Consider the following 22,252-nt stretch of genomic DNA (forward strand, 5'->3'; position numbering starts at 1 on the left):
GAGGGACACCCCCCCCCTCCCTTCTCTCCCTCCCACCCTCGGGAGACGAAAGAAACGCTCAGAACTACTTTAAGATGTTGCACACCGGGGAGCGTGTAAAGAAAAGCTGGTAGAAAAGACGGCGGGGGGGGGGGGGGAGGCAGCGTTAGGAACGATGCTGTTTCATAACGTCCTTAGTCTGCACTGCTAGGAAAAGCTGCCCCTCGCCTTACCGCAAGCTCGGCTTGCAAACCAGTCCAAGGAATCGGGTTGAAAAACTACCCAGGGCAGTCAGTGTGTCACTCAGTGCCTACAGCCCATCTCCAAACTGGGGAGCTTCAGACAGGCAGGCGTGGATTTTCTACAGGGGAAGCAACCTATGAATCACTCAATAAAACATACATGCAATAACGAATAGCCAACCTTCTTTGGTGGTGATAAGATATTTTAACTGAAAACATCGGGGCATGTTTAAAAAATGATTACAAATTATTTTAACAGTGTATTTGCAGAGGGTTATAAAAACAGCTATAATATTTTTGTCTTGGATTCTAGAATTACCAGTGTGACAGCTAATGCAGTAATGATTTGTTTCAAATGCCAGTGTTTAAGCTGTATAAAGCTGATTTTATACATTTTTCCAGTAGGCCGCATTGTAGTTAATGAAATTAAACACACCAATCGCATTTGTCCCCAGGGGATGAGGAACTGAACACGCCACTGGTTTATTTTTTTATTAAAATAAATTGCAGCCAGCAAGATGGACTAATTGCATACAGAATTGAAAAAGAAACATTCCATTGATATAATTAAGCCAATTTTCATGGACAAAAATAGTTATAGTGGATATAAAATAAGCAGAGCATTCACTACAGTTTGACTTCTCCCCACCCTCTATATTTCGTACAGAACATTAACTATTAAACAAATACGTATCTCAAATGGGCTGACAGCGTTATCTAGTAATGATGGCTAAATTGATCCCAATAACTGACGCCGGGGCATTGTGTCTCGTAGCTTTGGTGAGAGGGTTCGTAAGCCAAAAAAAACAGACCAGCAAAAACCTACCCCATCAAAACATTACCTTAAAGCAAGACACCTGAAAGATGTAAAACTACCGAGACAAAAATAAATCACCACCCAGTTTATTTTGGGCTGACGTTTCACCCCAAATCCTTGTGCAGTCACTTCTTTTTGGAGAGCCGTGGTCCAGCCTCCCCCAGTTTTGTCCATGGTATTACAAAAAGCGAATGGTTAAGAGAAGATGAAGTCTTTCCACCCCGGCTCAACAGAGACCAAGATTTGCTGTGATAGAAGCATTATTCTGTGGCCTACTGGAAATAATTTGGCTGTCTCAGTCCATTTTCACCTGGAAAATGTCTCCCCGAGAGGACCGGTGGCCTTGCTTGCAGTACAAAAGCGGGTTCAGTGGTACAAAAAAAATGCCTTACTAACTTTCTGCCATAAATTTGGGTGGAGAACATCTTGGGGGGGGGACACACGATGAAAGCTCATCCACCCTCTGAACAGAAACTTTCATTTCTCCCACTGTCCTGCACACCAAGTGTTGCTGAAAGAGCAAATGCGAATTGGTGCCTCTGCACAGAGAAGCACTTTACTCCATGAAAAAGTTGTTCAGATTCCGGCCCTACCTACCCACGTTAAGCACACATCGTGACTCTTATCACAGGGAGATTTTTTCTCAATTACAAGAAAAAAAAAAATAAAAAACAAACCCAAACCAAAACACCAAAACCAGAAAAAAAAAAAAAAAAGCAAGCTGCTTATTCAGGGTATGAGCATTCAGAAGCACGAAGAAGTACACTTATTCCAGGGATGAAAGTCATATTTCATTTTTATTAGCAAAGAGGGTCACATCATTCACTGAATGAAGAGAAGGAAAAAAACTCTTCAGGACAGGGACACTCTGTTACAGATTTGGACGCTACATAACGCACAACCTACTGCAATAAAAATAAAAATAAACAGCCCGTGAGTAGGTAGCAGTGATGCATGAAAATCCATTAAGAAAATAAAAGAAATAATAAGGTCATAGATCTTTTCCACTATGACATCCCTGACCTGAAATTCCTCCAGAAAAAAAAAAAAAAAAAAAGAGGGGGGCATATTTAAGATCAGAAAGCGCAGCAGTAATTTTGGTGTGGAATGCTGTGGAGTACTGATATATCAACAGGCTGTTATCCAGAGAGTGGAAACAAATGTGTTTGCACATATCCTTCAGATGTCTTCATTCCTAACGGCAGACGGACGCTGGATGTATCTGTATTTATTGACACGCTGGTTACTTACCCCTACAGGATTAAAAATATCTTTTGGGAAACAGGCACCAGAAAGACATTATTCAGCTAAGATTTTGATCCTTTCCGTTAGCATTCAGAATTGCGCGAGTTTATCGCGTAAATAATCGCTAACTGGAAAAAAATAAACATATCCAGTAATAGTGGGAGAGCCATCGAGTTGGGGAAACAAAGCATGAGCTTGCCCTGGCCCACAGAGAGCACACACAGCCCGAAATGCCATCAGCCTTGCACTACAGAAAGGCCTTAAGTTGGAAATGTAGATTTTTCTTCCTCTAAACAATTTCACACAGTTTACAGCGAGGGGCGGGAGGGAGAAGAAAGGAAAAAAAAAAAAATAATCAACACCAAACACAAACCCCCAAACATAATAAACAGAGAGGATGTAAATTTTCCAGTAAAAAGGGCAAAAGCAAGTCTGAAAAATGTGGGTTCTGTTCCTGGTCCTGTCCCCGGGAGCGGACAGATCCTGGGGGGGAGCCGCCGCCGTGTCGTCCCCCCCCCCGCCGCAGCGCCAGCACCGCGCTCCCACCGCCACGGGGGCTCCAGAGCCTTCCCCCACTCCTGTTTGCAAACTTCTGCAGGCCTCTGTCTTCGAAGCACTGTATTAAACAGTACAGAGCTTTTATAAAAATATATAAGCCGTAATAATCACAGCCATAATAACAATAATAATCCTTTCCACTCAACAGGGCCTTTCCTTCCGAGAATCTCAGGGTGCTTTACAAACACGAATGAGCCCAGCCACGCCGCAGAAGGGCATCTCCCTCTCAGACAGAAGACGCCCTTGTCACTCACTTCAGGTATTTCAGCTCCCCACGGCGCGGCCGGCGGGGCAGGTGTGAGCCCTGCGCAGGCCGGAGGCTCCTCGGGCCCCGCTCACGCAACGCTGACCTCCGACCGGGGGCCTGGGGTATCATTACATGAGCAACAGCCATGAATTACGCTGCTCCCGTGTTGTGAAATCCTAGCTCCCGCACCACGCTCTGCCCAGAAGCGAGTGGAGGTTTGGGGCGTTTCAGGTACGCTTGGCTTTCTCCCGTTCGATGGGTCAGAATCCTGCCCTGGGCGAAGCCTTACGACACCAGGAATTACAAACGCTGGACGGTGTCTGTCTGCGGGGGGGACAGAAGAGCAATTCTTTGCTCTTCCTGACCTCAGTGTCCTCACCAGGTATTTTTAATAGCGACCTCTAGAAATAAACGGGGTTTCATTTTTTTTTCCCCCCTTAGCTCCTTAAAGACCTCATTTGCCACTGCTGAACTTGGACTTGCGCCGCGAGTTCCAATACAAAGCCTAAAAACAAGGCAGCTTGCTTTCTTGCCACCCCAAGTTTTTAAAACACAGTTTCCGCCCCTCAGGTTTGTGGTCACGCAGTACCGGGGACTTTCAGCGCGTTCTAAGACCTTTGCACGTCCACTTGTCAGCTCAGCAAACGCGTCTGCGTGGAGACGCTTTGCCTCGGCGCGGTGCGTTAATAGGACGGCAGGAATTCGGTGAAATCGGTGTAACGCACTTTATAAACTTTACTATTTCTACGTGCGGAGAGGCAAAGGCCCCGCGATGCAAACGCACGTGGGCAAACATCAGGCGCGACCTCCCGGACACCCACCGGCCCCGGCTTTGTCACAGGCCAAAATTCAAGGCCCGATTTCTGCGTCTCCTTCAGCCTTAGAGCTTTGGCACCTTAAACCTGCTGGTCTGCGGGCAAGTGCAAACAGTCTCCCACGTCAAGTCACCGGCTCCTTCCTCCCGTTTGCCAAGTTTCTTCCCCGGACGGGAGAGAGGGAACCGCTCCGCACTTGTTCCCTCTGCGCTTCCTCAAATAAATCCAGCGGGGAGGGCGGGTGAATTGATAAATTATATTTGTAGAATTCGGATTTTTTTTTTTTTTTTTTAAAGACTAAACCGATCTTAAATCCTCGGTAATTTTTGTTGAAGCGCTAATTACATATCACCTTAATTAGCGGATCAGCCCCCCCCTTTCCCTGCCCAGCATCCCTAATTGCCTAATTGAACAGATCCGGGGCAGGGCGGGGGAGGGCGAAGCAGCCGCGGCTGCCGGGACCCAGCGCCAGCGGCCACCGCACCTGCGCCGGCCCCGCGCAGCGCTCCGCGCACTCAGCCGCGGGCCGGGCTCCGCGCATCCCCCGCGCAGCGGTGCGCAGCCCCATCTGTTAGCCGCCCGGTAGCCGGTTTGGCGAGCGCGGAGGGAGCCCGGCCGTCGAGGAAACGGCCCGGTGCGGGGTTGGGGGGGGGGGGATGCCAACCGGGAGCCCCTTGCACCGCCGGCATCCTCCCGCGGAAAGCCGCGGAGGCTTCCCGGGGTCTGCGCGCCCGTTGGCAAGCCCGCGGCTGTCAGACCGCGGGGGTCGGGACCCCGCTTCGGGCCCCGGGGGTCGGGGTAGGGACGGGGCAGGGGAGGCGGCCGGCTTGGAGATGTAAAAAAAACCCCAAACAAACCAAAACAAAACCCAAAAAATCAACAACAAAAAAAAAAATCAACAAAACACAACCCCTAAACGCCCGAAACCGCCGTAAATTTTCCTTCTCCGTGTGTCCCGGTGTTGGAACCGTCTGTTCGAGCACAAACACGGCGAGGAGCGCTACTCGGGCTCCAGCCTCCGCGTTCGCTTCTCTCCCGCTCCCTTTTCCCTCCACCATCTCATCAGCCTTATTTTTTTTTTTAAAAAAAAAAAAAAAAAAAAAAAAAACAGCGTTAGGCGGGAAGCCCGTCCGCTCCGACGGCGAAGCCTTAAACCGGGGGACAGGTACCGGCACCGGGCTCAGGCGGTCGGGGCCGGGGCCGCCACCGTTCTCCTGTCACTGCCGGCTGCCCGGGAGGATGCAACAGCTCTGCCTGGAAACTCAGGTTCCAAACTTCGGCTTGGTCCTGCTCCTACCAAGGGAAAGCAAAGGGAACTGTGGAAATACCGGTCACCGCTTTCCAGCACGAACGTTGACTCCGAGCCCAAGAGCCAAGGACCGCCCGCCCGGGTGTGCTTTGGGCTGATGTCTGTGCTCTGCAAACCTCAGTCGGGGGTGCCGAAAGGAAACGAATTCCCTTCGAAACGTGCAGCGCCCGACTCGTTTATTTGCCGCCTCCGAACCTTCTCACGGGGCGGCAGCTGCTGTGGAAGCTTCTCCCTTGTCACCGAGATTTTTTTATTTTTTTTCCTCGCCAAAAGCCGAGGCCCCCCTTCTCCTCAAGCCGAGGCCTGGCCTTCTCCTACCTGCCTACCCCCGCAGAAACCCCTTGGGGGGGGGGGGGGGGGGGGGCTCCCCCGAAATACGGGGCCCGAGCTGCGCTCCCCTGCCCCAGCCTCACCTTTTGGATTTACAACCGCTGCACCCGAAAGGCTCCCACCCCCCCGCACACCACACCCCCCCCGAGGCGAGCGCTAAAGCGAGCGAAAAATAATTCCTGCCTGGGGTTCAGCCCCGCCGCACCCCCCCCCCCCAGCCCCGTACCTGCCTTTCTCCTGGCGAGCCGGGTTAAAATCGCCCTGACCCCCACCCCTCGCCCCTTCACCCCCTCCCCAAGGCAGGTAACAGAGCCGGGGTCCCAGGGGAGCCTCACGGCTGCTCCAAACATCCTCCGGTGACATGAAATTCTGCAGCATCTTGGGTTTTGAATATCCCGGCTCCGCGGCCGGGGGGGTCCCGCTTTACGGCGGGCTGGATAGGCGGGCGTTACTAAACCCAAGCCCGGGTTTGCGGAGGCTGGAGCAGGCGGAGGGGTGCTGGGGCAGGGCCGGCCGGGATTTGGTGCGGTGACTGAAGCTCTGGCTGCCCCCGCCGATGGAAACAGAGCGAGATCCACACACTCGTGTCCGTGTTTAATCTGTTTTGCAAATAAATACTCCCTGGATATTGAAACCTTAGCTTTGGACTACTGTTTTGAACTGTGATCCCTAAAAAATCCTCAGCTGAAACCCCATAAACCGTTGGGCCTTGTATTGTATTAAACACCTGATTTTAATCAGAGCTCAGCCTTCCAAGCAGACACTTCGCTTGGTGGCAGCGCTCGCTCAGCGGCCGGAGCTTTCCGAACTGCAGCTCCTCTGCTGAAGGCAAGTAGCGGCTTCCAGGCACAGAAGTCTCCTCTCCCTAGCACTTAGGATCTCTCCGGGCACTGAAAAACTCGCAGTCCTTCGGCTGCGGGAGCTTACTTACCGCTGCCAGGCCAGGAGAGCTCCCGGGGAGAGGCCGGGGCAGCCGACGCCGCTCGCACCCGCGCTCAAACGCGGCCGAACCCCGCAGCGGGCACTCGTCTGCAAAAACCCGGCGTGTTTTGCAGGGGTAAAAACAAAGAGGAGGAAGGGGAAAGGAAGAAAAGGAGAAAGAAAAAAAAAAAAAAAGGTGGGGGGAGAGATGGGAAATTTTAAAAAGGAAATTAAAAAGAAAATTAAAAAAGAAAATTAAAAAAAGAAAATTAGAAAAGGGAAAGGAGAATTAAAGAGAAAAGAAAAAGGAAAGAAGCAAAATCAAAAAGAAAAATCAAAAGAAAATAAAGAAGGAAATAAAGAAAATTTTTAAAGATTTTCTTTTGAAAAAGAGAAATATTCCACCCTATTCAAACCTCGCTTTCGCAGCCAAGAGAACTCTGAAAATGACTCTTCTCCTTAACAACCTAAAACCATAAGTGATGACTTTTTTAAAAAAAAAAAAAAAAGTTATTATTTGAACGGGGGCGTTTAAAGCGTGTGTTTATTGGGGAAGGGGAAAAAAAAAAAAAAAAATAATCCCGGGATGAATCGAAAGACAACTTCCCGCGTGGCGTGGAGCGCTGGGCGGCAGCGCTGGCCCCGCTCCCCGCTCAGCATCCCCCGCTCCGGGCGGCGGGGAGGGCTCCCTGGCCGGGGGGGGCTGCGGGCTCTCAGCGGAGCCCCTTGAAAAACGTGTCCGCGGAAAGGTAAATCGCTGAATTGCTGGGCCGCGGGGTTGCCTGCGTGGGGGTGTCGTTTGGAAAATAAAAGCGCGGAGCGGGTGCGCGGGTACCGGCGGGACTCTCCCCGACCGCCGGTAAACGCGGTAACAAAGCGGGTTTGGGGGAGGACGGCGGGCTGGGGGGCCGCGGGGCTCTGCCGGGCAGGGTGTGCGGGAGCCGTGTGTGTGTCCCCCCCGCCCCGGGCTTGTAGCGGGGAGCCGGGGCAGCCCCCGCGGCGCGGAACGCCCGCTGCCCTTGAGGAGTTGAAAAGGCTCCGGAATAACGAACCTGAATTACAAAACCAACCTCCGAGCCCACGTGCGAGCGCGCTGCTTACGCTCCCGCTGCCCCTGCGCCAGCCGGGGCTTGAAACTACGCCCGGTATTTAACCCAAAGCCGAGCCTGCCGGGGGCACCGGCTGCCCGTCCCCCCGTCCTCCCCCCCCCCCCCCCCCCATCCCTTCGAGGGGGGCTCCCCCCGCTCCGCAGCCACCCGCGGGAGGGCGAGCGGAGTGCGGGGGGCTGCCGGGGAGTCCCGCACCGCCCCAGCGCCCCAAAATCCGCCCGAGGAGGCTCCCTGGGCAAACCCACGCGGTTTAACCGAGCCAGGAGCCGCTACTCGCCGAATCTTCCTCCGAGCGCTACAAGTCGGAGTTTGTGGCAGGGCGCAAACTGCGCTGGAACTTCTGCAGCCTCCAGATATTTCGCACGGAGCCAGAGCGAAACAGAAACTAAAGAATAATGAGGATCAGAGCAAGCGGAGAAGTACAGCCGGGCTGCCCGGGCACCGGCGTCCTCCGCTGCACCGAGCCTAACGCTTAATCGGCGGGGAGAGAGACCGAGGGCTTTACAGCAGGACTCCGCGGGCGCGGGGGGGGGCGAGAGGGAAAAAAAAAAAAAAAAAAAAAAGCGCCCCGCTCTCCCCTTACAAAAGCCGCGCTCTCCTCGGAAAATCCAGTCTAAAAGCGATTCGAAAGGAAGAAGGGAAAAGGGTCCGGTGGAAGACGGAGGAAAAAAGCTGCGCGAGACTTACGAGCTGCAATTCCACCCCCGAGTAAATTTTAAAAAATTAAAAATTAAAGACACTCCCCCACGCTCCCCTCCCCCAGACCTTCTTAACCCCCAGCTGGGACACCCGAGCTGCGTTCAGGATCTTCCCTCTGGACCTGCGAATCCAAAGCCCCTCACTGAGAGCGGATCCATTTTTGCTACAAATTCTCTTCCTTCCCTCTCCTCGATAATTGTTCCCGAGACTAGAAGGGTTTCTTTTTTCCCCCCCGTCTGCCTCTGCCTGTCTCTCTCCCCCCCCCTCTTTTTCTCCAGCGCTAAGTCTCTCCGGCTCTCGCAGGCAGATGCCAAACGCAGACCTCTAGCGCCCACTATTTCAAAAGCCAGGAATATTATTTCACAAGACTTGGAACGACTCAATAAAAAAAAAAAAAAAAAAAAAAAAAAAAGTTGCTATCCCCTTTCGTCAACTTCCAGCTAACTTTCGCTTTTCGCCCCCGGCCCCGCGCCGCTCGCCGCTCGCCCGCGGCGCCCCGCTATAGCGCGCCCGGGCGCGGAGAGGCGCGGAGCGGCGCGGAGGAGCGCGGGACGGCCGCTCTCCGCGCACACGGGGCGGGCGGCGCGGCTGGCCGCCGCCGCGGGGAGGGAGAGGGGCTGGAGCCCCGCGCAGCCCCCGGCCCGGCTCCGCGCCCGCCTGCCCGGCCGCCGGGGCGGTGGGACGCGGAAGAAGGGAGAGAAAGGACCTACTTTTGGGCAGTTTTCTCGCCCTCGCCTTGGATCTCATCGTGTCGGCTTGTGGATTCCTCTCCTCCTCCTTGAGCCCAGAAGCAGCTACACACTATCTTCATCTCCCAAGCATTGTCAGTTTGGACACCTTCGCACATGCGCACAGAGCATTCAATCTGACACCCTCACCAGGGCCAAAAAAACTTTCCAATGTATTCATCATCATCAGGGTGGTTTTTTTTTTTTTTTTTTTTGTCCTATCCTCTTCTTCAGACCACTTATCTCTCCCCCCTCCTCTCTCCCAGCACCATCACAAGCCTTCCCCTGATCTGCCCCTTTAAGAAAAATCAGCCCTCTCCGCTCCTAACCCTCCGCACACTGACCTTACACACTGGACAATATTTAAGGATCAAGGTGCCATCCTATAAAGAGGTGATTATCGTTATATTATTATTATTAATATTATTATTATTACTACTACTAAATAGCGATGCTGTAGAGAGAGTTTGTTAACGGATGTCATCTCGCAATTGTACATATTTTAGACATGCTTTTATTTTTAATCTGAAAAATATTTATTTACAGTAACTTTTCAACCAGTGTCTGTCTTTATTTTCCTCCTTTTTCCCCTTTTCCCTTCCTTGCCCCCCCCACCCCGGCTCAGGGGGGTCGCATAACTTTTAAAAATTACAGAATTTGCGCTTTGTGCTCTGCCGTCATTTCTCGCGTTTCTCCGCTCCGCACCGGCGCTGGAAAGATTTTTCTCTTTCTCCCCCGGCTGAGTTGTCCGCGTTTGCGCCCGTTTTAACCCAGAACTCGATTCCCTTCCCGGGGATTTGGAGGGGGGGGGATCGGCGGGACGCCTTGCGCGGGGCGCGGAGCGGCCCCCGCTGCTGCTCGGGACGCGGCGCGGAGGAACGGCGGGTCCCGGGGCCACTCAACTCCGCACCGGGCAGCGCGGAACTCCCGCGGGAGCGGAGGGGACGGGGCGGGGAAGGTGTGTGTGTGTGGGGGGACGCGGCGGGAGCCGCTTTCTTCTGCGTTTCAGGTGGAAGGCAGCGCCCGCGGGAGCGCTCCCGAGGGACGGGGGAAGCCGGGAGACGCGCGGACAGCCGAAAAAAAGGGGAGAGGAAAGAAAAAAAAAAAAAAAAAACAAACCAAACCACCCCCCCGGAGCGATGCCGGCGAGCCCCGCGGGACCTGCCCGGCCCCCCCCGGGAGCGAAGGTAGAGAGAGCCCGGGCAGAGCCGCTTTGAAGAAAGGAGCGAAGTGTAAATAGCCCGATGATTGATGTGCTGTCTTTGACTGCGGAGAAAGCACTATTTTAATTCAAGTGGCCAGGTCAGATGGTCACGGAAGAAGGTTGAAAGGTAGGATTTAATGAGATTAATATGGAGAGAGAGAGGGAGAGAAAGCGCGCGCCTTCATAAACATTCAATAAAATAATCGGGTTAGGGGAGAGCGCTCCGCTCTGCGCACCCGGGCCGGGGCTCAGCGAGAGGCAGAGCCGGGAGCCCTCTCGCTGAAGGGCACTGCGGCAAAAAAAAAAAAAAAAAAAAAAAAAAAAAAAAAAAAAAATTAAAAAAAAGAAAAAAACCACCACCAAAAAAAAACAAAGCAAAACTTCTGTGGGTGCGTCAGGTCTCTGCTGGAAGCCATTCTGCCAGCTGCACTTTTGCCCTGCAGGTGGAACTGGGGAGGGGGGGAATATTCTTGCTAATTACCGGTTTTCCCCTCCTCAATAAACTCTTTAATTGCAAATGGGAGCAGGGCCCTTTCAGATGCTACCCTAGGAGCCAGCGGTGAGGGGAAGGGTGGCGGAGCAGGAGTCCAAATAAAATAAATGCGTTTGAAGGGAACTCGCAGCCACGTGTCGCCGAAAATGTTGAAATGGTGCCTGTGAATTCCTTCCTCGAGGACGCGGTAGCGCACAGGTAGCCGTTTCACGGCATGGCGGGCACCCCGAGGTTGGAAAAACAAGCTTTTCCGAGCTTCACCGCTGAAACAGGAGCTCTAATGTTTCCAATCCATTGAAATATTTCTTCCCAACGCTCTCGGGCGCTTTGCTGTCTCCCGCATCCCCCCCCCCCAACCTCCCCGCATCGAGCCGCTGGCGGGACAAGGACCGATTTCAGTTGGAAAATGTCCTCCCGGGTGATTTCTCCCCGTTATTCCAAAGGTTTGGAGGGGGGGGGGGGGGGCAAGAAGGTGCTGGTAGCTCCCGGGAGGTGCCCCCCTGGCCGGGAAAAACAAAGGGCACGGAGAGCCCGAGCCGGCGGCCGCGGGGCCGGGACGGCGGGCAGGGCTACCGGAGCGGCGGCCAGTGCTCGCCCGCAGCTCTGCTCCGGCACAAGCCCGGCTTTTGTTTTCCTGCCAAAACCTCCTGCACCCCCAGAGTTCAGATTGCCCCCCGGGAAGAGTCCCCACGGTAAATAAGCACGGACTAAGCGGACCCGCTCGCAGATATTTTGGGAGATGCAAAACGCTTTCGGGGGTGGACGGGGCGGGGGGGGGGGGGGGGGAGTTTCCTCCGGGTTGTGCAAACGAAGCCGCAGAGAAGCGATCGAAAAGTCGCCGTGCGCCCCGGCGGCAGCCCGGCCGAGCGGGGGCTTGGGGTTGCCCTGGGTTTGCCTCGGCGATCCGGCTTTTAATTTTTTTTTTTTTTATTATTTTTTTTTTTGCGTTTCTCCGGCCGCGTTGCTCAGGGACCGGCGGGAAAGGCTCACCGGGGTGGAGCGGAGCTCCCGCCGCGGCTTGTGCGGTGCGTCGGGAGGGCCGGGGGGGGCAGCGCTGGGAATGGGGGCGAAAGAAAAAAAAAAAAAAAAAAAGGAAAAAAAAAAAAAAGAAAGAAAAAAGGTGGGGAAAAAAAGGAGGAAAAAAAGGAACGAATTTTTAGCGGAAGGTGTCGGGGTGTGCTAGCGGCGGGCTGCGAGCGGGGTCCCTTCCAGCGCCGGCCCCCGGGAACGGGCCCCGCTCCGCAACCTCGCCCGAAGCCAAAAACTGCTGCGGAGCCGGCGCGGGCGGCAGCGGGGGCAGAGCCGGGCAGGCTCCGGGCCGGCGTGTCCCCTCGGCCGGCGTGTCCCCGCTCGCCCCCCCCCGCTGCCTTTGGAACGTGAACCCCCGGGGGTCCCCGAGGGCCCAGCGAGGGGCGGGCGAGGGGCCAGGAGCCCCCCCGGGGCCAGGAGCCCCCCGCAGCCCTCCCGGGGCTCCCGGCCGGCCGGGCGAGCATCCCGCGGCCGCCACCCGCTGTCACGGCTCGCACCTGCCCGAGTGCGCGTCGCTTCCGCGGAGACGGGCAAAAAATCTTGGGGGGGGGGGGGGGGGAGAGGGGCCGGGAAGCGCCTGGGGCAGCCCCGGCGGCTGTCAAGGACGAAAGGGACACCAGTGACCCGCCGCTTCGAGCCAGGGGGGGCTCCCCAAAGCCGAGTCTGGGGCACCCCAGGACTCCCCCGGGCCGCTTTCCCCCCCCCCCCCCCCCCGTCAAGAATTGCCTTGTCCCTTCTTGTCCCAAGAATCGCTTTTCCGCGTCCCACCGACACGCGTGTGAGGGGACAGGGACCCGCCGAGCTCCCCGGGCCGAGCGGGGCTGGGGGGGGGGGGGGGGGGTGGCAGGGCCAGGGGGGCCTGTTAAAGAGTTTATATCCCCCCCCCGCTCCTGTTTGCACCTTCACCCCCGCTGCCTCCCCAGCTGACAGACGTTTCGCCACAGCGGCTCCGCGGAGGGCCACCGGCGTTTCAGCGGGGGCTCACGGCAGCGCTTTAGCGGGGGGGGGGCCGGCTCGGCTGTAATTTACGGGTGGGTCGCCTGGTGTTTTCACTACAAAGCCCCCCTCCCCTCCTCGTCCCCAGGTATTTTATGAAGCCGGCTTTAAAAATCGCGCTCCAGGTGAAACTTTGCGTGCGAACCTCCCGGGTGGGTTTTGTTCCAAAGCGGAGGCGAAGCCGCTGCGTGGTTTTGTGTGTTTGTGTGTGTGTGTGTGTGTGTGTGTGTGTGCGTGTGTCCCACTTCCACCGCACCCCCGGGGTCCCATCGGTCGGGGGTCGGGCTGGGCACCCGGGACTGACACCCCCGCGGCACCCAGGGTCGGGGAAAAGCATCCCGCGAGTTTATTCACGAGTGTTTTTAAGCAGTAAAGAAGATTAGAACGGTTGGGATAGTCCGGGAGCTGCCGCACAGAGTAACCCCCTTCCCTTCCCAAGGATTTTCGCATAAATCACTTATTGTTTCTGCGCAGCGTTGCGGGGAGATTAGCCCAAGAATTAATATTTTAAACTACGCAAAATACGACGAAGCTGCTCTCCGTCAGGGTCAGCGAGCCCCGGACAGATTAGGAGGCAAGAATGTCACACGCTTCCCGAGAGATTTTTCCCTTCTAATCTGCCGTTAATCGGCGGAGGAAGCGCGCACACCGCCGCGTCGGGCTCTGCCTCAAACCCGCGCAACCAACGCGCACTTCGCCTTCCCGCCGGTGCCAAGGAATTTCAACACCTTTGGGACGCGGTTTCAAGCCCCGTTTCCCTGCGTTTCAGGCGCAAGGGGGCAGTTAAGGACAGTCCTGGCAGCCCGGGCCACCTCCCGGGTGGCTGCGGGGTCACCGGGCCCGCGGACGGGGGAGCGGGCGGTTGGCCCCCGCCGCGGAGCCTTCGCCCCTCCGCCGCGCCGGCGGGGGGACACTTGGGTTGTTTCCACCGCAGCGGCTGGGGCGAGGCGGCGGGAGGAATAAAAAAAAAATTTAAAACTAGCTAAATTAAAATAAAACATTTAAAATAAATAAATAATAATAAAAAAAAAGCTGGCGGCAGCCTCCCCGCGGTTCCGAGCAGAGGCAGCCCGCGGGGTCAGGCAGAGCCGCGCTCGCCCCCCCCCCCCGGGCTCGGTGGGTGCCCCCCGGAGGAGCAGCCCCGGCTCGGGGCTCCCAAAGCTCCTTACACAGGTCAATAGTGACCGAGGCCAGGGCCGGGCAGGCTGTCATCCACCCGCCACAGCCGCCTTTCCTGAGCGAACCTATTTGCACACTCGTTGGTTTAAAAATCATCTTTTTACCCGGAAAGCTTTAGGAAGCTTCAAAAGAAACACCACTGCGAGAAAGACAGAAATCTCTGCATTTTGCGCAGAAAAAAAATAAAAAAAATTTTTAAAAAATTAGAAAGTCACTCTTAGTGGTTCTCTCAGCAATGAAATACATGGGGGCCCGGGTGGGGGTGTGTGTTTAATATTATAAAACCTGTGCGAGCACGTTACTGTCCTGCAGCTCACTCTCCTGATACTCAAGCTGCGCTGAAATCGGTTTTTGCATCAAAATGCGCTTATCAGTCTGGGGTTTTTTTGTTGTTGTTGTTGTGCTGTTTGTTGTTGGTTTTTTTTTTCTTCTTCTTCTTATTTCTAGAAGAAAACCCTGGCTCCTCTGGCCATGCAAAAATACCGTGTAAATTGCCATTTAAGATTTTTCAAAAAACATGTTCAGCTCTAAGAATTCCTGCGAATTCGTTACACTCCGCTCTGCAAGGCTACGCCTTGCTGGTCCAGGGTAAGGTAAAAAAATGCATATCCGAAAATAAGAAGTCGTAAAAAAGAAAAGCAACATTTACATTTGAATATCTAACTTGAACAGTATTATAATTACAATCGTAAAAGATCGAGCACTGTTGTCTCTAAAACGCCAGCCTATGAACAGACAGTTTTCGGGGGATGTAAACACAGCAGTTTTAATCATGACGGTCGCTTGGAATGAAGGGAAATTAAGGAGTTATAGCAATTTATTTTTTTTTTTCAGACGTTTGATCAAAATATTTTTGCCCGGGGAACGCTTGCCAAATGAAAGCAAACTGGAAAGGATGGGCGCTGTAATTCGGCAAGTGAACAGTTTTGCAGTGGAAAGAGCCCAAGTCCCCGCTCTCCCCTTGCCCGGGGGCTTGGGACGGTGCCGTCCCGCGGGGGGTGGCACCGGGAAGCGGGGACCGGGCGGGTCACTGCCGTCACGCCGGTTTCAACCGAAATAGGGGATTCTGCGGGCGATCCACCCGTCCGGGTCGCGCTTCTCCTCGAAATGACCAGAAAACACCCCCCCCACACCCCCCCCGGTTCAAGGTGAAGGCGAGCGGCAGCATCCAGCGAGACACGGGGATGGGGCGCGTTGCGCCGCCGCGGAGGGAGCGGGCGCAGCATCCGCGCAGCATCCGCGCAGCAGCTCCCTGCGCCCCGCGACCCCCCCGGAGGGGCTCTCGGGTTCAGCGTTGTTTCGGGGGGGGGGGGGGGAAGGGGAGCGAACTGGCAAAGACCAGCGGGGGCACGGCTGGTTCTGGAGGCGCCCCCCCCCCCCCGAATCCCGGCGGAGCCAACTCCGTCCCCGCAGAGCCGAGGGGTGCCCGGGGGGTGCCCCCTTCCTCCCCACTGTCTGTGTGTGCACGGGGCAGAGGGGAGGGTCAGTCCCCGAAGCGCATCCATCCCCCCACCCCGGGGAGGGGGACAAGGCGTCCCCGCTTCTCCCCCCGGGGCCGCCGCCACAGCCGGAGGTGCGGAGCCGGCGCAGGTTACGCGCCCTCTTTGCTTGCGCTTCCCCCGCTACCGGTGGCTGCAGCGGAGCTCGCTGTATAATTATTAGCTATTAATTGAGTTCAAGACCTTTTACGGCTCTGGGAAATGAGGAGTCCGACCACTAATCCCGGGGAGGGTCTGCGCGCAGCCAAGAGCTATGAAAAAGCCATCGAGGGCTGGCTGGGCCCGGCCTGACACAATGCCCCCGGGGGCGGGGAAAGCATTAACGAAAATATTCATTAGGTGAAAATTATAGAAACTTTAAACCGATGGATTTATTTACGAGATCCCTTCGGGGGCTGCCACGCCAGAGCGGGGAGGGGAGAAGGGGGCAGAGGGGCGAGGGCCCCGCGGCGGTGCCCGGCCCGGCCCGGGGGGGGGTCGGGGGCTGCCGTCGGGCTGCTCCGGCCGGGGCCCGGTGGAGGTGAGGAGCGGACGGTTCCGCGCTGCTCCGCGGCTCCCCGCAGCGCCGAGCACCGCGGTTCTTCTTGCCCGATTCCTTTTCCATCTCGCCTTATCTTTACACGCTTCCACCTTCCAATTAAACTTCCCCAAATTGCCAAAAAGCCTTATTTGCATGCAAGGGACTCCGTTCAAAGATGCTAACTGATTGTCTCCTCGCAGAACTTAACATTTCTCTCCTCAGTTCCCACTTGAAAGAAGTTTTTAGAACAGTATTCAAAGACTGTCCAAACGAACAAAACCTTCCCCTTTGCTAGGGAGAGAAATCCGGTGTATTCAATAAGAGGGCATATTCTCAGAAGTTTGCAGATTTGCTTTTAAAGGCTGTATTGTTCGTGCCTTTTTCCTGAAGCTTTTTATTTATTTTTTTTTTTTTTCCCCCCCAGAGAACGGCTCACATGCCTGCAAAGGATTATTAAAATAAAACATCATAGAGTTGTTGGTTTTGTCTTTTTTTTTTTTTTTTTTTTTTTTTCTCTTCCCCCCTCTTTTTCACTGTTTAGAATTACTTTGCTGGAAGAGCTTTCCAAGCATCCTCCCCACACACACACACCCCACAAGTCATAATTAAGAACACTTTCCCCCCACCACCACCCCTTGCAAACAGGAAAAGTAAAGAATCAAACCCTTCTCCAAATGCTTTTTTTTTTTTTTTTTTTTTTTTTTTCCTTAAACACTATCAGGGTTCTGCGCCTCGGAAATACTTATCTGTTACAAATACACCTGAAAATATTCCTGGTGCTGAATAGCTGTTGTTCGGCTACAGAACCAGTGGAAGCGGTGAGGCTTTCCTACCGGGCAAAGCTAGGAGCATCCCTGCAAGCCTAAAATAAACGCGGACTACAATTCTGACTGGGTTTTCGAGAGGTGTTTAAAAGGCGGCAGGATCTCTGCCTTCAAATTCCACTCCCCCTCTCCCTGCGTTTTTTTTCTTTTTAAGATTAAAAGAAGATGATCCAATGAGCTGAGGATGTAGAACTCCTGTCGGGAATGCGATAAACTGCAAAGAGCCGGTGGCAACTCATTTATGATTAACTCCTTTTTATAAAGGTGCATAATGGAAGCAAACAGGGACCCGACGGGACACGAACGTATTTTATTAATTTAATACAAAGCAGATTTAAAAAAAAAAAAAAAACAAAAAAACAAAAAAAACAAGCAGCCTTTAAAAAAACGCGCTTCAGAGCATACCCAAGGGCCGGGGGAGAGAAGAAAAAAAAAAAAAAAAGACCAACTTATGGGGTGTGATGTGATTTTGCCGTGATCCCAGTGAGGGTGGGTAACACAGTGAGCAGGGCGAGAGGGGAGCCCGGCCCCCCCCCCCCCAGCGTGTGGGGGGGCGCTGGGGTGGGAGAGGCGGCTCCGGCCAGCCCCTGGCGTGGGGGAGTCCTGCCGCAGCCCCCCCGCACCCCACGGCCGGGCCTGTTCCCCCAAACCTCACGGGCGGGGTAAACGCTCCCGCGGAGGACAAAGAGCTCCTGTGCTCGGGACCGAGATCAGAACCGGGCCGGGGGGGGGTATTTAAGGGCACCCTTCAAGCGACCAGCGTCGCCTCCGTAGGTCCCAGTCCAAGGGAAATCCATCAATACCACAAATAATTAATTTTAATTTTTTTTTTTTTTTAACCATAGGGAACCAGGAGTTCATTTAGATTTACAAATTAACGAAGACGTACCGTCAAAAAGGAACTGTAAGAACATGTGTTAAAACGCAACAGAAGGAATTTCACCGATTTCCATGAGAGGTGGACTGTATCCAGGAAGAATGAGTCAACTTCATTCCTCGAGTAAAACTCACTGAAGAGAATTACACCAGGCATGAATCGGGATCATCTCCTTCCCCCCCCCCCCCCCCCCCCTCCATGTACTGCTGTCCAGCTGATCACCCCTTCAGCGTTGTCATGGCTTAGAGCCAGGCGGGAATTTTTTTAAAAAATACTTTTCATCACTGGAAAATAATGAGTTGGCAAATATTTTTTTTTTCCCCCAGTATCACATCAGTTACAAGTAATTATTCAGCCAAAGAGTCACACGCACGAGACAACAGTGCGGGGAAGAACAGCTTAGTGGTTGGGGCACGGGGAGCAAAGGAATAGGTTGTTGTCTCCGTATCGCGGAACCGCCTGCGCTCCTGGCTCTTTGTCCTGCTGCTAGTGCTTGTTTCGCCTTTACCCACGTATTTAGCGTTAAAATTTGCAAGGTTTTGGGTTAATTTCCATGCAGGAGATGAAGGCACTGAAACGTCTCCTACCCAGCTCTGTTGTTACTCTACAGAAGGATGCTGTTCCATTTTGGAGGAACCAGTAACCGATAGAGAAATCTGCCTCCAATCACACGTGCACAGTCACTGCGGCGACAGTGCTTTATTTTACAGGTGGAAGAATAAACTACTTTAAGAGATTTGGGGTGAAATCTCAGAATACAGCTATGGGAGACGGATGCTAACGCGCTGTCGGAGTTTTGGCCTTTGCATTCACAAAGTTTCCCACAGACCCTCCCGTGCTCTGCGGAGGCACGAAGAGCGTATCAAACGCCTCGAGGCGAGACCAGGGGGATTTTCAACCTTCCCGTTAGGTTTTCAGCCCACACGTGGGCTACACGAGAACTTGGGGCAACCCCGCAGGAGCTCAGCGGTTTTGTTGTTCGAGCCGCCAGGCACAGAGAGAGATAAGCTCATTGAGGAACAGTTAAAAAGCAAGCTCCCTTTTCAAACGGCGGTTAGAAAATGAAATGCAAATATATACAAAATAGCCAATGGTTTCTATGAATATAAATGTCTGTCTACCTTATGACTGCTATTTTCCAACCAGCTTTCCAACCAGAGCAGTCTTTGCACTCCTGTATCTACAATTGTACCATTTATAAGCCAGGAGCCCACCTTGCCCGTATGCTTGTTCCTACAGTGACTCATGTTCCATTGGGTTTATTCCTCTGAAGACTTTGTGTTAAAACAGAGGAAAGAGTAGAACCTTTGGGGAAGGAACACTACATTTTGGAAAACACCAGACAGACTCACTATTCCCTGTCAAAAAAAAAAAAAAAAAAAAATGAAAGCACCGATTTACACCCCGCACAGGAGAAAGGCTTTTACAATTGGTGTAGCGTTAAAAGTTAAAAATTAATTTGATACCTGGGTCAGACACAAGTCTTGCTGAATAATACTGTTTACACAGTACCTAAAAAATAGTCTTGCTGGAGGAATACACTCAGGGAGGAAACGCTCATAAATTATCCAGCCAAGGCATGGCAGATTAACTTGTTTTTTATTCTATTGATCTGTTGAAGCCCCTCCAATCAAACTTCCCTGAAAAAAAAAACAAAAAAACCCTTCACCACCACTGCTTGCTGGTAGCACTTGCTGAATCCAGGAAGAAATGAAGTGGCTCTTGCTTTGTCTCCAAGTGGTAGTTCCCAAAGCAAAACCTCCCACCTCGTCGGGCTGCCGCAGGTTCGGAGGTTCTGCGGGGGAATCACCTCCCCGTGCTCACAATGACAAAGCTGCCCGAGAGCTCACGCTGCCACAGCTCACCTCTGCCCACACCAGCCGTGTGAGGGCTGCGTGTTTAAGCCCCTCGCTTTGCAGACACCGTGTGATTTCAGCGCCAGCACGTGTCATTTAACACCTACAAAAGGTAGGTTGGCAGAGTCCCGCAGGTACAACCCTACCCAAATGGTAAGGACATTCAGAAATCAATCGTCTCCAGCACTGTCTGTCAGCATTAAGGTTTGAATTTAGTTACTCTCTTTATATTAAGTGGAAAAAAATAAAAAGCAAGGAGCTTCGCAGGTAATAGTCGGTCTGACAAGTTGCACCTCATGGATCCCCAAGGGCGCTGCTCTCAGGACTAGCTCTGACTCTACCTCAGCATTTCTTACACCAAAAGGCAAACTAAAAATTGTGACACTTCCCATTACAGATAAGCAAAGCACCTTCCAGTCAGAGCACGTGTTTCCGTACAACCGACCAGAGCAACTGCCTAGTAAGGCATCATCTGCCATGACTCCCATCCTCCCCAGGTTTACCACATCACCTGCCGTCAGGCGTTTCACAGGAGGCAAACCCAAAGCTCTGCTGCTCCTGCCAAAGAGACGAAGTCCCTCCCGAGGCCTGGTGTTGGTAGGATGTTCCATGGGGCAAGTCCTGCAAAACCAAACCCAAGACCTGAACGTGGCACTGAGAGGTTCCCGAGGCAGACGAGATCCTGGCCATTCTCGTTTTTCTTGTGGTATTGAGGCCCATCGCCTTGACCCATCTACGGAAGGAGCCCCATGTCCTACTTTTCCCTAGCAGGTTGGCGGGTTAAGCCTTTGAGGGAAGGCAGAGCTCTCACAAGATTGTTACTGCTAAACAAAGAAAGAAAAAAAATTGTGTCATGAAAAGTTCCCCAAAAAGGATGAAGTGTGTTTTCTATGAAAGCAGGAGAGCAAGCTGCAAATTTTAATCCGCTCAGTAGAAAACATCCCATTTCCATGGGCCTTTCTCTTAGAATCTTGTTTCACTCATGTGCTGTACTGACGTTGCCCACTCTGCTGCTGGAAGAGGAGCTTCTACACTCCCTGATGGCAGAATATAGGAGAAAAATAGTACTGTGGTCGGATATTTATGTCCTCTCTGCCATAACAGCAGGACACCCAAGAGGAGCTCTTGGTTTTCACAACAAATTGTCTTTGCAGCTGCCGTGCCAAACCCAGCAAAGAGCCGGGAGAGCAGGCAAGCACCTTGCACCAAAGCAAACGCAACACAAACATTCTGGCCCCAAGCCCTGCAGCCAGACTGCGCTGCCGGGTGTTACGGGGGAGAGTATTCACAAAAATCAGGGTCCCTGCAGGGAGGCTTCGCACGGCGCTGCTGTACAAACCCGCTGTGCTCCCAGCAGTCAGCTCCAGCCTCACCACGGCACTGTTTCCTGATAGATACCGGAAGACCTTCTCGATATTTTCACTCCAGATTATTTTAGTACCCTGAAATGGATACGTCAGGAGTTGCTTGACTCCCATTCAGCCGGAGTTTTGTTCCTTCAATATAAATGAGATGGGGAAATAGTTTCATTTCTCTGAAGTATAAAGTTAAATAGAGTGAACTGAGAAGTTCCTTTAAAAATAATGGAGTGAGATCACCCATACAGTGATTTTAAATGGCTCAAATAAGAGCAGTACTTGCATTTAGCAAGTACATCCTGAGGAACAGGAGGCTTTTTCAGCTTCAGCCACTCGGGTGCCTTACAATGGGGACAGCGCTCATTCATATGGGGAACATATTTTCTATAAAATTACTACTAACAGCTTTTAAACTCCACTCTTAAGCAACCCAGACTGGGAATCAATTAAAGATCACAAAAGGACTTGCCATTTTAAGGGAATTTGAGTGTTAATAAATTCTTTTGTCACAAAGCTCAGCTGAATGAACCTTCTAGACAGCGAAACATTTTATTCCCGAGTATATTGACCACTAAACCTGGGCTGGCAGGGACAGGAAGGGTGCAAAGAATGACTGAAATTGTAAAACCCAGTGGAATTGCAACAGGAGAAAAAGTGACCAGTGTCTCCTGACCTGAAAATAGTTAAGAGTTGCTGTTGTTGTTGAGACTAACCCTCAGCTTCGTTAAAACTCCGACAGCAAAGCAGGTCAGCGCGTCTGCACTGTAATCACCTCAGCCTTTAATTTTTACAGCCGGATCTGTTTATCACAGCCTGACTTCCACCAGAAAAGGAAAAGCTATCACTTTAAACACGATTCCAAACTCTGCGTCTTACTATAAATAAATAAATAAATAACCAAACCCAAGAGTGACGTTCTCAGTGTTGTCATTCACCTAGACGCTGCTGGTTTTCCAAGCAAACCGCAGTTTAATATTCCCCCCTGCTAAACACACACCAAAGAATACTGATATTGTTTATTATCTCATCATCCGGGTTGTTGGAAAGTCATATTCCTGACCGTTTCACCATCCAGCCATTTTCCCACTGTTCATCCAAGCATATATTGCACACTGAAATTCTGGATGCTTCTGTATTAAGAACACCCCAACATTTATCATACATATGGCACAGACCAGGCAAACACTCAGACAGCTTTAGGCAGATAAACTGTCCCAAACTCACAGAAGCAAGAGAGAACCTTTTGAAAAATAACCCAAACCCAGAACACGTCATCCAAAACCAGCATCACAACTTGCAGAACTGCTTATTCCATGGGTAAACCCAACGTTTCTGTCACTCAAGCGGCTGCATTTCAACAACAAACAACAACAACAACAACAACAAAATCACAATATAATAATTTTATTCTGGAAGGA

At 52.7% G+C, this 22,252-nt stretch overlaps 1 protein-coding gene across 1 annotated transcript in view; it reads right to left on the reverse strand.

Moving 5' to 3' along the window:
* The window catches only part of PRDM16 (PR/SET domain 16), a 341,589-nt gene extending 332,474 nt beyond the window's left edge, over window positions 1-9,115 (reverse strand). Inside the window, exon 1 of the mRNA XM_074924608.1 lies at window positions 8,982-9,115. Within this exon, the coding sequence (XP_074780709.1) occupies window positions 8,982-9,018 (37 nt within the window). The 5' untranslated portion in view covers window positions 9,019-9,115. The remainder of the gene's footprint in view (window positions 1-8,981) is intronic.
* Window positions 9,116-22,252: the final 13,137 nt, after the last annotated feature.

The sequence above is a fragment of the Athene noctua genome, chromosome 22 (assembly GCF_965140245.1).
Source record: "Athene noctua chromosome 22, bAthNoc1.hap1.1, whole genome shotgun sequence".
Taxonomy (NCBI): domain Eukaryota; kingdom Metazoa; phylum Chordata; class Aves; order Strigiformes; family Strigidae; genus Athene; species Athene noctua.